General features: G+C 47.4%; 1 protein-coding gene across 2 annotated transcripts in view; it reads left to right on the top strand.

Annotated features, from left to right (window-relative positions):
• Positions 1-18,353, top strand: part of ME3 (malic enzyme 3) — a 182,645-nt gene that overhangs the window by 151,335 nt on the left and 12,957 nt on the right. For both annotated transcript variants that reach the window (XM_037889417.2, XM_037889425.2), the window contains exons 7-8: positions 3,657-3,766; positions 17,047-17,144. In XM_037889417.2, coding sequence (XP_037745345.1) covers positions 3,657-3,766; positions 17,047-17,144 — 208 coding nt within the window. The remainder of the gene's footprint in view (positions 1-3,656; positions 3,767-17,046; positions 17,145-18,353) is intronic.

The following is an 18,353-nucleotide window of genomic DNA, read 5'->3' as shown; positions in this document are numbered from 1 at the left end:
TTTTTGTGAAAGGAAGGATGGTCTTGTGGCTAAGGCCGTGGGCAGGCTCCCTGTGTGACCTGAAGCAACTCACTTAATTGCTCTGTGCTCAATTGCTCATCTGTAAAAGGGGGATAATAATGCTTCCCTCCTTTGCAGCAGTGTTGTGAGGAGAAATCTGCTGTTCTCTGTGAGGCGCTCGGATTGTACAGTGCCAAGCACCAGGGAAAAGTCTATACCTAAGTAAATAGGTGCCTAGATGTAGCCAATCATGTAAGAAAATGTTGGTCTGGGTGACTTGCCCAAGGTCACACAGTGAGTCAGTGTAAATGATAGGAATAGAACCCAGTCCTGATATATGATCTCCAACTACAACCATTACACAGGACCAGGTATCTGAAATGTGGACTTGCTTTGTTGCTCTGCCAACTAGTGACTTAGGGCTTGTTTACACAGAGCCTTAGTGTATGGCAAATCAAGGTGTGAATCTACAGCGCAGTAGCTTGCTGCACACTAACTGGTTGTGTGGACCCTGCTACTGTGCACTAAAAGGTCTCTAGTGTGCTTTGATGTACTAGCAGTGTTATGTTTCAGCAACACCCAGAAACATTAGATAAAAACATAAAATGCTCTTGCTGGAAGATTGCAACATAACTCCTCTTTGTTGCTTAGAATGCAGAAAACACAAGAGCCCCAAAACAGAGAGAAACAAAGCAGGCTGCTCCCTAAAAATAGAGTGGCACAACTCACCTAGCTTACTGCCTACAAACTGATTCTTCCCTACAGAGCCCTCTAGCCTGCAAGCAGGACCAGGGTATAGAGTGGCAACTTGTGATTTTTACAGTTTTCAATATACCACAAGCAGTACCCCAAAGCACATAACAGAACTTTTACTGCCCAGTAGCAGAGTCCACACAACCAGTTAGTGCCCAGCAAGCTAGGAGCACTGTCGATTTACACCCCAACTTGCCATGCACTAGGGGCTTGCCATGCACTACCACTTTTGTAGTATAATTTATGTCATTCAGGGGTGTGAAAAAAACACCGACATGGAGAACAGGACAATGCTTTTTGTAGATCAGTTGTGTGTATTGAACTAAAAAGAGGAAGAAAAAGATCAGTGGAAAAGGGGACTGACTGCAAATGAATTTTTCAAAAGAAATGTAGGTGCTTAGGAGCCTCAGTCTCACTGAAAGTTAATGTGCCTTAGGCTTCTAAGTGCCTAAGTCACTTTAGAAATGGGGTGCAGGTGCCTAAGTCACTTACACACTTTTTGACAAATGTTACCCTATATCTCTTGAGGGGCAGGAGAAGTGGGGAGAGAGAAAGTTGGCAGGGCTGGCTCTTAGAGAGGCCAGATGGTTTATAAAACATGTCTGACCAGCCTGATTAAATTTCTCATGACGGAGTACTAAATAGGGACAATAAATGGGCTTGTCATTGTCTCCTTGCCGACAGACATGGTAGAAATTGAAAGTAGCAAAAAAAAAAAAAAAAAAATCTGGGACACTCTGAGAGTGCCTGAGCCTCGCCACTCGGAGAGTTGTGAATGGAGCTTTTGATGACTGTAATCTTGGCTTTTAAACAAAGCATGATTTGCCTGGTATCACTTTCTAGTTTAAAGCATTGGTGTCCCACTTTTTCATGTCAAATGTCAATGGCAAAAGGGAGAGACTGGCTGGGAGGTATGAATGGCAGTGCTGCCTTTGCATTGCTTAAGGTCCCAGAGAGGGTCATTTTTGTAATAGCGCAACAGCCATTTAGCCTCCTTTGACATAACTATAGCACTGAGGTTGCTAATCGCTGCATTGCTCATTCCTCATGCTCCTGCCGTTGGCTGGTGATAGTTATCACTTTCTCTCTTATTTTAGGTTTCAGAGTAACAGCCGTGTTAGTCTGTATTCGTAAAAAGAAAAGGAGTACTTGTGGCACCTTAGAGACTAACCAGTTTATTTGAGCATGAGCTTTCGTGAGCTACAGCTCACTTCATCGAATGCATTTCCACGATATGCTATGCATCCGATGAAGTGAGCTGTAGCTCACGAAAGCTCATGCTCAAATAAACTGGTTAGTCTCTAAGGTGCCACAAGTACTCCTTTTCTCTTATTTTACTAGTTTAGCAATGAAGACAGGAGTCAGATGACTGTTGAAAGTTTAAAGAGCACATAAATCTGAAATCATACTGCTGTCTGGAAAAAAATTATCTACAAGTAACAGCTAGCATGACTGTAACAGAAAGAGATTAGGGGAAAAGAACTATTTTCCTCTAATTTGTTTACTTTGTGTTTTTTATATAACCTGTTGTTTGTGTTTCAATCTTCCTCAGTGCAACACGGGAGAGAGGAACATTTCTGAATGTAGGAGAATGTAGTTGTCAAATCACACAATGTAGGGGGATCAGAGACTGGTACATGCAATGATGCAAAGAGCTTTGAACTCATTTATTTCAAGCACCTAGATTTCAAGTGGACTCTTGATGATGTCCTTTTAACTGATATTTATTTTGTAGGCAGGGTACTGTCTTTCTAAAGAAATAAACTGAATCAAGCGCAAAAGTTGATTTCCTTACCTTCCTAAGATTTGTATGCAAACTCTCCTTTGAAAATTGGTCAGTTCAATATTTAATATTATCCCAAATACATATTCAATGTCCCTTATGGATGGGACTTTGTAATACTACTACTTAGTCCTTCTGTAGTGCCTTCCCTCTGGGGATCTTGCACAGATTCACAAACATGAATGCACTGAGACTCAGAATACCCTTGTTAGAGAAGTATTGTTGTCCCCATGGGGAAACTGAGGTATGGAGCGGTTAAGTGATTTGCCCTAGATTATGTGACAAATCAGTGACAGACCAAGTAACAGAATTAATGTGTCCTGCTTCCTCTGCCTTAGCCATAATTCCTTCTGTATAATCAGTACAAATGGGAAGGATAATCTCATGCTTAAAACACTGGCACGGACAGAGTCAGCAAGTCGGGGTCCAATTTCTATCTCTGTACTGGCTCCCTATGTGACCTTGGGAAGTCACCTAATTTTTCTGTGCCTCAGTTTCCTCCACTTGAAAATTTCTCTATCTGCAGGTGTGACGTTGTGACGCTTAACTCATTGTCATTTCTGGAACATATTGAGATACTCAGATGGGAGGGCCTGTTGCAGTGCAAATTAAAGCACATTTCCCTAGCGTAGCAGCAAAGTCTCTGGGCAGGTCGACACTATGGGGCTAAGTCGACCTAAGTTATGCAACTCCAGCTACATGAATAACATAGCTGGAATCGACGTACCTTAGGTTGACTTATTGCAGTGTCTACTTACCTTATGCTATTGCAGTGATTTACCTTATGCTTCTCTTTCTGATGGAGTACTGGAGTCGACGGGAGAGCGATCAGCAGTCGATCTAGACCCGCTAAATTGACCCCTGGTGGATCAATCGCCGCATGTCAATCTCCCCATAAGTGGAGACAAACCCGCTGATTAGAGTGGATGATTTTGATGTCTAACATAGGCACTCTCAATGTACCACTTCCTTGGATGGTTATCTCTACTAGTCTTTTTTCTGTATATATTTTCTGTACATACAGCCATGTTGTCTTAATAAAAAAATTTTGGCAGATATACACTTCTCTTCCTGTGTTGTGGAGGTTTTTATTCACTTCTAATTGTCCTTTAAACTACAGGTATGGCATGAATTGCTTGATCCAGTTTGAAGATTTTGCCAATGCCAACGCTTTCCGTCTTCTCAACAAATACCGCAACAGATATTGTACATTCAACGATGACATTCAGGGTAAGTGCCAGTGAAATCCTGACCGATTCACAGGGAAATGCAATTGAGTTCACAAGGCCATTAAATATACTGAGCTCAAATTTCCACTGAGCCTGATAGAGCTTATATCCAAGCAATAACAATGTAAACAAAAGCACAGAAATGTATTTTAAAAAGTGTGCCTGCCATTTCCAGTAACCTAGCTGCTCTGCAAATTTCTGCAGCAGTTGTCACTGCGATAAAATGTACCATGTATGCTCTCCGTGTGCTTTAGTTAGTTCAGAGAGTTGACTTAATTTTCTGCAATCTGGTTGAGACAATAAAAATTATACTTAGCAGTTATGTAGGGCTTTTAGTCTTCAAATGCTGTCTCTGAAAAAGATTGAAAGGAAATGTTGTGCCAGTACCAGTTTCGCACAAGGCCTGTCCCTACACAAGGTGCTTGCCAGAGGTATCTGTGTACACACCCCTTCCAGCAACATCCTGCAATGCTGTCTGACAGGTCCTTCACAGCGATGAAGGTCCAAGAGCAATCAGGCCCCCGAGGGACTTTGGGGGATGAAGGTGTATGGGAGAGAGAGGTAGAATGAGCAGTCATCCTGGAAGAAGCATGTTCTGAGGAGGGATTTGGTGGAGACATGTCAGACTGGGAAAGAGAGACGTGGAGTAAAGGGGAAGAAGTCCAAGTGACAAAGAGTAGGAGAAGGACACAAAAGGGGATGGTAGGTCCATGCAGCTTGGGTGGAGTTAAGAGGACAGAGGAAGGAGGTAAGAACAGACCAGGAAGTAGGAGCCAAATTAAGCAAGGCCTTGAGAGCCAGGACAAAGCTTAAGTTTGATTTTTTTTTTTTTTTTTTTTTTTTTTTGCGGGGGGAAATGTGGAGCTAGTAAAGAGATTAATGGGCTTGGTTGGAGCACAGGGGGAATGGACTGAAGAGGGGTGAGATGGATGTCTGGGGGATGGGGGAGAGATTAGTAAGCCAGAGGAGAGGGGCTCAGATGCTGTGGTGATAAGTATCTAGACAAAGTGCAAAGGAGAAAATTGTGGCCCAGACAAGGGATTTTGGTGAGGGGGCTAGAGAGGGTAAAGCAGATTTTTTTGAGATTTGCAAAGGGAAAAGGGGCAGGATTTGGTGACTGTCAGTGCGAGGGAAGAGAGGAAGGAGATGAAAAGGACATGGTAGCTCTGAGACTGGGGGACAGGGCAGATGGTGGGGAGAGTCCATCTAGGGAGAGGATTAACACCCTCTCTGAGGCGACCCCACAGTTGAGTGCCTGGGAGCAAACTCTGGATCTAACTCGCCAGGGCACCCCCTGGCAGCACTGCTGGTGTGGTTCCACTGCGAAGGACAGCAGGATTTGGGGGTGGCCCCGCGGGGTTCTGCCAGCACGCAGGTATTGGCTGGTCTCCTCAGTTAGGCATGTGCAGTTGCACATGTGCATCTTTGAAGATCTGGGCCTTAGGAAATTGGCTCATAGGCAAAAATCCCCACATGCTAAAGCAATAGACACTTCCCGCTTTCCAAACTTCCTGATCTCCCCTACAACAAAGCGCACAGCTGGGGCTGGTTACATTGTAGCAGATGAGGAAACCACTGCTCATTAATCATTTGGGTAGCCATGAGCTGAGTCAGGGAAGCCAATCATTGTCTTGTGGGTTTATGAGGTTGGCTTTTAATTGTATGTCAGACAGCAAAAGGGGGGGAGGACAAGTCCAGAAGTGTGTGTGAATGCGTCGCAGGAAGCTTCTTCTAGGCCTCTCTACATTCAGTTATGCTCACTTGGACTCATACTGTCTTGTAATTCTCATCCCCTTACCCATCCCCTCTGAATTTGGCCACTGAGTCTAAGCCAGGATAACCTGTATACCACAGAGGTGTAGCGCAGGTGTGGGATAAAGTAGGGGGAGTCTGACTTTAATTCATACCCTCCTGTTTTCTGCTTTTCCTGCCTTTCTTCTGATCCCTTTGTATCTCAGGCCTTGTCTACATTTCAAAGTTGTGCCAATTTAACTTAAATCGGGTTTTAAATGATTTAGTTAAACCAGTGCTCAGCCCTGTGTGTAGACACTCTTGCTTCAGTTTAGCTCAAGTCATGAAGGAATAGATTTACTTCAACCTGAATTCTACTTATATGTATTTAACTTAACAGTGTCCATACAGGGGTTTGCACGGGTTTAACAAAATCAGATTTAAAAACACGCTGTTAGCTAAAATGGTGCAACCAGGCTAGAGTTGCACCAGTTCAAGCTTCTTGGCCAAAGTCACAGGGGAAATTCACCATCAGTAAGTGGATATGAATCTAAGGCCTGGTAAACACATAAGAGTTAGGTTGGTATAACTGTGTCGGGCAGGGGTGTGAAAAAACCACATATCTATGCTACCCCCAGTGTAGACAAAGCTATGTTGACAGAAGAGTGCTGCTGTCACTATAACTACCATCGTTTGGGGAGGCAGTACAGCCGTGGAAAACCCCATTCCATTGGAGTAGGCCGCATCTACACCGCGGGGTTGTCCCGGTTTAGTCTCTGTAGTGGAGATCCAGCCAAACAGGAATCTGAGAGGCTGAGCAGGTCTAACGAACGCCCATACTGAAGGTGTGTGAAGAATGTATAAATCCCACCTCTCAGAATCCCTTCGGCCTCCCTTTCTTTGCCCCTGGGTGGCTGAGAGAAAAGACACTATCTCCTGAAAGATGAATTCCCACCGTTGTTTGGTTAACAATACTGACTTCCTTCAGAGAGCATCCTAACGCAACACAGTGAGAGTGACTCCGAGGATAAAAACCCTTCTCCTGCCCTGGCCGGCCTGCTAACGCGGAGTGGGAAGTTTGCCATGTATGTATCACAGACTGGGAAGAGGTGATTGTTTTTATTATAAGTTTCAGAGTAACAGCCGTGTTAGTCTGTATTCGCAAAAAGAAAAGGAGTACTTGTGGCATCTTAGAGACTAACCAATTTATTTGAGCATAAGCTTTCGTGAGCTACAGCTCACTTCATCGGATGCATTCTGTGGAAAGTGTAGAAGATCTTTTTATACACATCCGATGCATGTATGCATCCGATGAAGTGAGCTGTAGCTCACGAAAGCTTATGCTCAAATAAATTGGTTAGTCTCTAAGGTGCCACAAGTACTCCTTTTCTTTTTGTTTTTATTATGAAACCCATTAGCCCAGGCCTGAGTCAGGGGCTGGCTCACAATGCCCTGCTGTGTGGGAGTTCCCCATTCAGGGACTGCTCCTCATTTCTCCCTGGGGGTGATGACATCACTGCTTTCCCAGCCTGGTCTCGGTTCATTCATGGGGCAGCAGCTGGGATTTCAGCTACAAGGGATTATTTTTTGACTGTTCCCTCACCCCGTTGAAAAGTCAGGGATGTGCTAAGCAGCAGGATGGAGAGGCAACGGGAATATCCTACCCTTCTGTGGTTTGTGTACATCCCTGACCCACAGACAATGGGGAAGAGAGAGGAGACAATTCAGAACTCCTGCAGTGGGATAAATGTTGTGCACTATTGAGACAGGGCTCCATACGTTTCTGCCTCATCACTATATAGAGGAAAGCACCTGTTGAATTAAGCAGAAGCCCATCAGAGCCCTTCCTCATGCTAAGGCTAAAGCTACATGGCCACGTGCCTCGTTCACTGTGCACTGAAGTGTGTGATGATCCAGTGCCATCAAAACCAATAGAAGTCTTTCTGTGGACTTCAATGTGGGTGGCCTGGCTTACACCGCTGAAATTTTTGTGCAACCAGCACACAGTTTTCCATGTCTTGGAAAATTTTACACAACAATGGATTAAAGGAACAGGTCCTCCCAGGGCCCCTTGCTTCAGTGAAGGTACCTGTTACATGGATCAGGGCCAAGAAGCTCCACTTATTTGCAGCACACAAAGAATACAGGTGACTTTCATGGGCTCTGATCATCTGCCATGCCCAGAGAAGTACCTAGTAGAAGTGCTTGCTGTGCAAAATGTATCTATGGTTGCAGAAAAAAATATTATGTGCTCTTGACAAGTCGTTTATAGCATTTGATCATGTAATGAAGGGATTGTATCATGCATATAGACATAGGGGCAGAGATAAGGTGGCGTGGCTGTCCCTACTTTGGCATTTCCTTACTTTTGAGTAATGTGGATGTTCTCTTTACATTAGTTTTTCAATGGAATAATAATATTTACTAAGATTTTTCAAAAGTGACCATTGATTTTGGGTGCTTCTATTTCTGGGTGTCCTTATGTCCAGCCTGATTTTCAGAAAGAGCAGCAAACCTACCCTCTGCAAATGAGACCTCTTCAAGGTGTCTGAGGATGAAAACCCCAAATCACTAGCCACTTCTGAAAATCCTGGCCATTTATATAAAGCAGTTGCAGAATGAAACTGGAATGTACTCTGTGCACAGGGATCATTTCGTTCCTCAGAACTTCTTTATGCCGGCTCAGAGTCCTTGGACTATAGGAGAATGCTGCTTCCAGGTCTTAGCTGAGATGAGAAGTGTGTTTATTGCAGCCGTCCCAATCTGAGTCCCTCAACTGTTTGGGTGGGTTGGACTCCAGAGCTCCACACTGTGGCCCAGGCTGAAGGCACAGGTCCACTGGCCAAGCAGAATCGGACGAGTGTCTGGCAATGTGCTCTGTAATTTCAGCAGATTGAACTGTACGGTATCTTATTTTGTTGTTTCAGCTGACATGGACTATGCACTGGTCATTATGACAGGAAACTAAGAGGGAAGAGAAGCAGAATAGGAAGAGAGCACTGGAAGATATAATGCTATAAACAGAGCAAGCTATGTGCTGTTGGACAGCTTCTGAACAGGGTAATGTCCCTGTAGGGACCTTCCCATCCTTCGTGGGAAGGCAAAGGGGGAGATTTTTTCTCAGTCCTGCCGGGATTCTCCATTATCCTGCCCCTTCTGGCCTGCTGCGCTCTTGACATGTTAAAAAGGTGTTTGACACCCTGTCTCAACACTGACGCTCCTATTGCAGTTTTGTCCCCTGGCAAGGTTGCTGAGGCAATGGATAGCAGTTGCTTCTCCCTTCCTTTGAAGGGAATGAGGTTTAATCTCTTCAGTGTCACTGATGAGCTGGGCAGCTCTTCCCCCACCGTGCTAAATGCTCTGCATCTCCAGTGGTCCCAAGCCTGTCACACTAGAGAGTGAAGGGTCTGAACTAGCATCCTCTGAGCATCAGCATGTTACTGTGCTGCTAGATCACTGGGCCTGACTGGCTCCATACCATTTCATGGTTTATTTTTTAACCTTTTATCTAGATCCATTTTGGGAAGAGTAACAGCACTCTGGTTACACTGAGAGACTTTGAGATTAGGAGGTCAAACTGAAAATATTCGGAGATCTTCACCTCACTTTAATTTTGCTGTGTTTTACTTTCAATTATGTATTTGGATTGCATCTGGGATGGCTACTGTCCATTCTCCAGTAACCATCTGAATGGCAAAGGCTGCAGACGATTAATATGAAGGAAGGTTTGGAAAAGCTGAACAGCTGGGGCTTGTTTGCTCCACATCCATAAAATCGCATATTTTTGGCTGCCCTTTCACGAAGCAGTTAAAAATGGCATTTGCTATTCCCTTGTTCCTGATATTTGCTAAGGGTCAGATTCTTGAGAGGCTTTGGTGGAGTGAACTAGGAGGAGGAGGAGAGCCCGGGTTAGTGATTAGAATTTTGAGTGTCAGCTCCTTCCACCAGGTGCATTGGACATGGTGGTTAAGGGAGATACAAAGGCTGCTAGGGAGTATCACTGTACCGAAGGTCAAGGTAATGTGATGAAGTGTTGTGTGCGTGTGTGAGTGACTGCTCCTGTTGGATGGAACTGGAACTGCTCAATTGTTTGTCATAGGCCCTATGCAGCTAATAGCTATTGGAGATCCCCCCTGAGCTCAAGTGGTAGGATCTGTGCTTTTGGAGCAGGAGGCTCTGAGTTCTGCCCCACTGGATCTGCAATGGTGTGCAGCAGAGCATCCGCTGGGTACTTCTAGAGGCCCTGGACTTGCTATGGTAGACAGAGTGGCAGCCCTGCTCCCTGTGCTGCTTACTGCTGGGCCAGCTAGGGTGTGTATTTCCAGTTATTCAGGCAACAGGGTGGCAATTGTCCCCAAATTGTGGCTGCTTTATGCACCTTTCTCTTGCTTATCCTCGTGTACTTAAACGTGGGGCCCATATGGGAGGGATATAAACATAGCCCAGAGGCATGCAAAGAGGTGACCTCTCTTCTCCCACAATGTCTCCTTGTGCATCTGCTGAGATGCCCAAAGCCCCTCCACTCCCACACGCCATTCTCCTGGGCAGGATCAGCCCCATAGCCAGCCCATTACAATGTGAACGTTCTTCCTCTCCTCCTTTAATCTGTCGCAGCAGAGTAACTGGTTCAGAAGACCATGGAGAAAAGAGCAGCTCCAGGACTCAAAGCAAAAAGAAACTATTCTGCCCAAAAGTATTGGAACTAGACTGTGGTTAAAGACGAAAGGATCGCTGTTCATGCCAATTCTTTGGGTGTCACTTAATTAACCGCTAGTGTCTGTCATGCTGGAACGATTGTAACATCAGCACTAGACCTAACTCTCCCTTGAACTCTGATCCCATCTCTGCCTCTGACTCATTGTGTAACCTTTCCATAAGTGCTTTCCCAATTTGCAAACCCTGGGTTAATATTTGCCTTCCCCACATGGGTGTTTCTGGGCTTAATTATTTAATGCCTGTCCAATGCCCCGAAGATGTAATTTTCTGTATATAATTGTGAGGGGTGTGACCCTCTATGCCTGCTTTTCCACTAACGCAACTCCATTGACACCGTGTGCTGTTATTCCCGATTTATACCAATGCGAGAGGAGAATCAGGCCTTGAGTATTTTAGCCCTCAATGAGAACAATATTCAGAAATGGCCTCTGGGCTTCTTCTTACTAGACTGGCTTTGGCTGCCTGTATCAGCTTTGTTTTTAAGCATAAGACACCATTTTCTTTTCCTGATACTTTCTCTGGACTCCCAGGAGGGGCTCCTGAGGGCTGGTCAGCTATTTAGTGATACTCTGTTGAGCTTTCCATTCAAGACTGAAGAACAACATGATTTATGAACATTCACCCTTCTGTCTCCGCACCTTCCCCCACCCCCACCTCAAAACCAGACTAGCCAACCTGGCCCTCATTCAGTAATTACTTCAGGAAGTAGTTATCTGAAATAATGACATTCAATCTGTTTGGAAAACAGAGAGACCAACTTGCTGAAGGCCTTTTTCTTGCCACAGCCTCTGGTAAGGTTTTTCCCTTTGTGGTCCTTTTGGAATTAGAGCATTGATTAGCCAACTTCTTACAGAAACCAGCTGTGAGCTCTCCTTCTCCACAGAGATGCTTTATTGCTTCAAGTGCAGAAATTGTAATTTCAAAGATAACTATTGATCCCAGGCCAAGGTACAGTAATTTTGTTACTTGAGTAATGGGAGTGAGCTGCAGTTGGAGAGAGGAAGGAGGATTAGAAACACATTGGAGAGAGAGGAGAATTATTATAAACGGCAAAGCTGAGCAGAGTCCAGCCATCACTCAGTCATATCTGCAACCAAAGTGCAGAGGGATGAGTAATGGCACGCCCTGTCCCATAGGCATATGGGCCGCTCAAAAGTACATCACATTGCAGCCTGAGTCAGGGCACCCGTTATTCACTCTTCTCTCCCAATGCTTAAATCCTTGTAAATAACACGTTTAAAAAGAACCAAAAGTCTCTTTTGCAGCATGTTCCAGTTGCATTTTCACTGGTTTTAATGTGGGTTCACAGACACATCCCACAATAAGGGTTACTCCCTATTGGTCCCTAGATGACCACTGGGGTTTAAAGCAATTTCACATGGGCCAGAACCAACAGAAACATGGAGTTTCTCCAGTTTCATTTCTCTCTCTCTCTCTCTCTCTCTCTAATATTCTTCCACATGCATTTTCTGGCCATATCCAGGCTTCCATCACTGCCAGTCCTGTGTGCCTTATGGAGAACTACATTGCCCTTGCACCTGCCAGAATTGCTTCTCCCCAGATCAATTGCTCTGCCGCACCACTCTGTGGTGGGTGTTTGGAGTTTTGTGCAGTCAAAATGCTGTAATGAAATGGCCTGTGCATACCTTTGTCCTGCATGGAATTGGATCTGTTCATCTCCGGGTCATAGGCCCAGCGCCACTGCCAGACACTGGAGCATTCTCTGTTAGCTCCAGAGGTTGGGGCAGGAATTCTAGCCCTACTACTTCTGTGCAGTTCTGAACTGTCCTACTCTGTGATACATTGACAGCTGAGCCAGCCGATTGGTCGTGGGTTTGTTGAAATGCAGTGAACAAGCACAACAAAGGGGATACTAGAAAACCAAAGCATTAACAGGCCAAGCGAAGTGACACCATTGGAAGGCAACATTGAAGCTGGCACAGTTTCCTTGCATTCCCATAAACTACATGGAGTGTGTAAAAGTTTGCATTGAGGAAGGGGTTAATTATTCTCCTCTGCCATAGGTAATGGGCATCTCGGTGGGCAGAGACAGCTGGGTTTTCCAAACAATGATGGCCAGGAGATGATGATTTAGTACAGGAGGAGCAAAGAGGAAACACTTCCCACATACTGAGGATCCTCCGGTTCCTCGGTTTCCAGAGTTGATGAACTTTAGTCCCCTCTGAGCAGGACATTCAATTACAGCAATTCCTTTAAAGATGTGGGTGTCTTTTTCCTTTCAAAAAGATTGGATCCAGAAGTTCCATATCAGGAAACAAACTGGCACGAGACGTTTTCTGAGCAGACAATGGGGGTTCCTCTTTGGTACGGATCTGAGGATCGCGAGAGTTCAGAGACTCTGACCTGAGAAATTAAATGATCCGTCTACTCCAGCTATCCCTAGGAATTATATACTTCAATTACTGTTGCATCTGATAAATTACATTGTAACTAGCCCAGAGCTGCATGCCTAGATGCACACATTATGGTGATAGCACAGGACAATTTGCTCTGGAAACAGGATTCTGCTACTGGTAGAATCATAGAAGTGTAGAACTGGAAGCAACCTCAATATTTATGCTAAATCAGAATCTTGATTAGGTGCCAGTAGGTCTTCCTTCCTGTAGGTTAGACCAGGTCTCAGCTAAAAAAGTTTTGCTGGTATCGCTCTACTGGTAAACCCTCCTAGTCTAGATGTAGCTTCTACTGGCTAAAAACTGCTTTTCCTAGTATTGCTCAGACTGGGTTCCCTAGGCAAACTAAATAGACCAGGAAACACACTCTTATGCCAGAATAACTGTGTCCATATGAGGGCTTTTGCCAGTATAGAAATGTCATTAAAAAGAAATCACACACCCTCCAAACAGATGTTACCATACTGATAAAGGTTTCTAGCCTAAGACGCTAGAGGAAAGGATGAAATACATCCAATAGCCAGTCAGACATTTGCACATCCCTATTGCTTTGATCGCTTCTTGTGTATTTACTCTTTTGAAATATAAACTGTCTTTCTCTCTGGTTACTTACATCACACCCATCCCTACTGGAATTAGAGCACCTCACAGCCTAACTGAATGTATCTGCATAACACCGGAGGGAGGAAAATGCTAGCCCACCATTACAGGTGGGGACCTGGGACCCACAGGGCTTAAGTGACTTGCCTAAGGTCACACAGGAAGTCTGTGGCAGAGCAGGAACTTGAGCCTGGATCTCCTGAATCCCAGTCAAGTGTTATAGAGCATCATTCTCCATCAACAGCCTTCTGTTGTCTGCCCCTCACATACACAGTGTTCATATAAATAACAGCATTGCCTATTAAGGTTGCCAACTTTCTGACTGTAGAAAACGGAACACCCTTGCCCCACCCCCTGCCCCAAGCCCTCACCCCTGCCCTGCCCCTTCTCCGAGGTCCCGCCCCTACTCACTCCATCTGCCCTCCCTCCGTCGCTAGCTCTCCCCCACCCTCACTCACTTTCACAAGGCTGGGGCAGGGGGTTGGGGTGTGGCAGGGGTGAGGGCTCTGTCTGGGGATGCGGGCTCTGGAGTGGGGCCAGAGATGAGGGGTTTGGGGTGCAGGATGGGACTCCAGATTGGAGGGGTGGGGCTGAGCGGTTTGGAGTGTGGGAGGGGGCTCTGAGCTGGGGCAGGGGATTGGGATGTGGCAGGGGGTACGGGCTCTGGGCTGAGGTGTGGGCTCTGGAGTGGGGCCAGGGATAAGTGGTTTGGGGTGCAGGAGGTGGCTCCAGGCTGGGGCAGGGGGTTGGGGTGTGGGAGGGGGTGAGGGCTCTGGCTTGGGATGCGGGATCTGGGATGGGGCCAGGGATGAGGGGCTTGAGGTGCAGGAGGGGGCTCCAGGCTGGGGCCGCGGGGGTAGGAATGTGGGAGGGGGCTCAGGGCTGAGGCAGGGCTCGGGGTGTGGGAGGGGGTGCAGGCTTTGACTGAGGATGTGGTCTCTGGGGTGGGGCCAGGGATAAGTGGTTTGGGGTGCAGGAAGGGGCTCAGGGCTGGGGCAAGGGGTTGGGGTGTGGGAGGGGGTGAGGCATGTGGGCTCCAGGCTTGCGCTTACCTGAGGCGACTCCTGGAAGCAGCCAGCATGTCCCTCTGCCTTCTAGATGGAGGGGCTAGGGGGATCTGCGTGCTGCTCGTGCCTGCCGGTGCCACCCCCACAGCTCCAATTAGCCACAGTTCCTGGCCAATGGGAGCTGCAGAGCCGGTGCTCAGGGCAGGGGCAGCATGCGGAGCCCCCCGTGGCCGCCGCATGCCTAGGAGCTGTACATGCCAGCTGCTTCTGGGAGCCACACGGAGCCAGGGCAGGCAGGGAGCCTGCCTTAGCCCTGCTGTGCCACCGACCAGACTTTTAGTGGCCTGGTCAGCAGTGCTGACCACAGCCGCCAGGGTCCCTTTTCAACCGGGCATTCCAGTTCAAAAGTGGACGCCTGGCAACCCTATTGCCTACTTAGAAAGCAACCAGCCTGCTCTGTAAAGCCAAGACACTGGAATTTCTCTGTAATAGCCTGGGAACTTGCTTAGTCCCTCTGCAGAGGGTTTCTCTATAGTAACAGTTGCTTGTTATTATGTGCTTTTCTATGGCAATTATCAGCGTGTCTGGGTGCCTTTACCCTGAATTAGATACCTCCAAAAACACAACAGCATGCAGTTCGCTCTCCTCCACAGGCAGCCACTCCCTGAAGTGGACCAGATGCAGAGGGTGGGCGATAACGCACTAAATTTAGGGTGACCAGATGTCCTGATTTTATAGGGACAGTCCCAATTTTGGGGTCTTTTTCTTATATAGGCTCCTATTGCCTCCAACCCTCTGTCCCAATTTTTCACACTTGCTGTCTGGTCACCCTAACTAAATTGCACTATCCCCAAAGCCTTGCTTTGTGTGCAAGCTGGAGGAAAGAGGAGGGGGATCAAACTGAAGCAATAACCCTCCTCACCAGCCACTGAACTCTAGAAAGCTTCAGCCACACAATCGCATGATGATCTTTGCTGAGAGATTTCCTACCATTGAAATAGGTACAGCGCCATCTGGTGGTTGTATAGCTCACGTTCATGCGCCCTTAATTAGCATCATCTGCCATTAAGCTCCTTGGAGTGGGTGGAGGGGTAGAAGATGCATTTTCCCCTGGCCTGACGTCAGGGTGAGCCACTGGGCTGGCTCACCACCTCTCTCTGCTGATGAAAACTCTGCCTGGCTGGACGTGGGGAAGGAAGGGCAGGAAAATGTGAACTGCTGGATGCACGGGGAAAACAGGGTATTTAGACTGCCTGGAGTGGGGAAGGCTCTTTACTTAACTGTGCATGGTGAGAGTGGAGAGGCTAGTGGAAGGCCCCTCAGGGGCAGATCCAGGCTGCCCAGCATGGGAGGGGCACAGGAGCAGACCCACCATACCCACTGAAGCCTTTGCACCAGCACAAGCCATTGCACCTGACGCTGGGCCTGTGTTTCCATAATATATACCCTGCGTCTGTCGCAATCCACAAGCTCCTCCCCAGCCTGTAACTCCCTCAGCTCATTTCCACTGTGGCCCTTTGCCTGGCCAGACTCCATAGATACACGCTTCTAGTGATTCCTGGGGGTGGGGAATGACTCAGTCCAAGTCTAACGCTGTTTGCGGGGAGGCTGGAGGAAGTTTTGAACTGTCCTGGTGAAGCAGCTGGAATGGTGCAGAACATCTGGCTGAGGCTATAACACCAGTGGATCTAAGGCTATGTCTAGGGCACATGCCCTACCCGGCTCTCTACATGCCCAAGGCATAAAATAGCAGTGTAGTGTCCCACTGCCTCCCTGCTGCCCTACACACCGCAGTGTGGATGCAGCCTGTGCCTTTCACTGCTGTGTGTAGCTTCACATACCCGGCCTACTCGTCGCCGCAAGTGTAGCCGAGGCCTAGCTGATGTGTGCTTTTCATGACCCTCTCCCTTCCCCCCTACCACCCACGGCCACCACCCAACTTCCTCCTGCTGACTCTGGAATGGTAGTTTTCTCCCCACCTCTGGGCTAATAGACAGGCTGGGCACTGAGCCAGGAGTGAGTGTGAGGGAAGTGAAAGAGAAGAGAAGAGAAATAGCAGGGAGCTGAAAGGGAACTGGAAGAGAGAAGGCAGGTCCAGAGGTTAGGGCAGTAGCCTGAAAACTCAGGAGACCCAGCTTCAATTTCCAGCTCTGCTACAGACTTCCTGAATGACATTGGTCAAGTCAGTTAGGGTATGTCTCCACTGCAACTGGAGGTACAATGGCTACCAAAGTAGGCCTACTCATGTTAGCTTTCATAGAATCATAGACTATCAGGGTTGGAAGGGACCTCAGGAGGTCATCTAGTCCAACCCCCTGCTCAAAGCAGGACCAATCCCCAATTTTTGCCCCCAATCCCTAAATGGCCCCCTCAAGGATTGAACTCACAACCCTGGGTTTAGCAGGCCAATGCTCAAATCATCTAGCTAACATGGCTAAAAACAGCAGTGAAGATTCAATAGCACAGGCTAGAACCATGAGTATTATAATACACTAGACTAGCTAGATTAAAGCTAGCGTGGCTATACCCACGCAAGCTGTAGTCCAATCTCGGATTGCAGTGTAGACACACCCTCAGTCTCTCTTCACATCAGTTCCCCATCTGTAAAACAGATGATAGCACTGCCCTGCCTCACAGAGAGGCTATGAGGATAAATACATGAAAGGTTGTGAGGTGCTCAGATACTACTATGGTGACCCAAGTACCCAAGAGATGGTTTCCTGCAAGTTCTCGAACAACTAGCAGCTGGATTTAGTGAATGGCACCTTCTGCCTTTGCTCCTCTTGCTCACTGTGTCTCTGTTCTCTTTTCAGGTACTGCCTCTGTTGCAGTAGCTGGCATCTTCGCAGCCTTAAGAATCACAAAGAACAAGCTCTCCGACCATAAGTTTGTTTTCCAAGGAGCCGGAGAGGTAGGCTTCACCCGGGTTCGGCGCTAAATACAGTATTTGTCCTTTCATTTTGAGGAGGTAAACATGGAAGCATAAGGCCCAGATCCACAAACCCCAGAGTGAGGTGCCTAAGTCTCAGTTTTGGGTTCCACTGTGATCCACAAAAGTCCCGCTCAGCTGACACCGAACCTTGTAGGCGCCTAAGTTTCTGCCTCTGCATGTGCACACTGCCACCCCACCCCAGGTCCCTGGATGCCTATCTCCAAGCTAAGCCCCGGAGCCAGCCACAAAGCAGGAGAAGACAGGCAGAAGAATGCCTGTCCCCCCATGGGCCCAATCTGGTAAGCATGCTCAGAGGCACCTATTGGATCAGGTCCCATTCAAAATCGAGAGGGTGCCACCCACCTTATAAATTTCTATCCCAGTGGTTAGAGCTCTCACCTGGGGCGTGAGAGACCTAAAATTCAATCCTCCCCTGAGGTGGGGAAGGATCTGAACAGGAGCCTCAAACCTCTCAGGGGAGTGCGCTAACCACTAAGCTCTGAGATACTCTGACGTGTGGCTCCCTCAGTCTGTCCTGTGGAAGCTGTGGATATATAGAGTCACTGGGCCAGAGAAAGGGTGAGAGCAATTCTGTAGTCCGGTGGTTAGGGAGCCCACGTGGGAGATCCTGGGTCAGTCCCCCTACTTCAATCACTGTTTAATTATGTATACAAAATAGAACAGCTTCAACAGGAGAGAGTGAGGGAGCCCACCTCAGAATATCCCAGCAGGTGGGCACCACCTCCTCTCCTCCCCCACGGGGCTGTGTGGCGTGAAGCAGTCACCTAACTCATTCTCACAAGAAACACATCAGGTGCCTGACTCCGGGAGAGGGGTTCCCAGCTGTGGACTGCAAGCAGAGATAGGTGCCTATCTCCATGAGAGGGCAGGACTTAGGACACACCCCTCTTGTCGCCATCTCCCATTGGCTAGTTTACGCAGCTCCTCGCCTAGCATGCTGGCTTTTGTGGACCACATTCTAAGGCACCTGTCTCTCCCCATGCATTATATAGGGAGCCTGAGTGCCTCACTTGGCTTTGCAGATCAGTGTTGTTCCAGTGATTTTTTTCATGCAGTGTTCCGCCGAAGTCTCTTTGTGGATTCGGGCCTAAGGCTTCAGCCAGGCTGGAATTCAGTAAGGAGAAGCAAAGGAGCAACCTACTCCTAGTGTACCTTTCTGACCAGGAG

The sequence above is a fragment of the Chelonia mydas genome, chromosome 1 (genome assembly GCF_015237465.2).
Source record: "Chelonia mydas isolate rCheMyd1 chromosome 1, rCheMyd1.pri.v2, whole genome shotgun sequence".
Classification (NCBI taxonomy): Eukaryota; Metazoa; Chordata; order Testudines; family Cheloniidae; genus Chelonia; species Chelonia mydas.
This window is presented reverse-complemented; position numbering and strand designations above follow the sequence as displayed.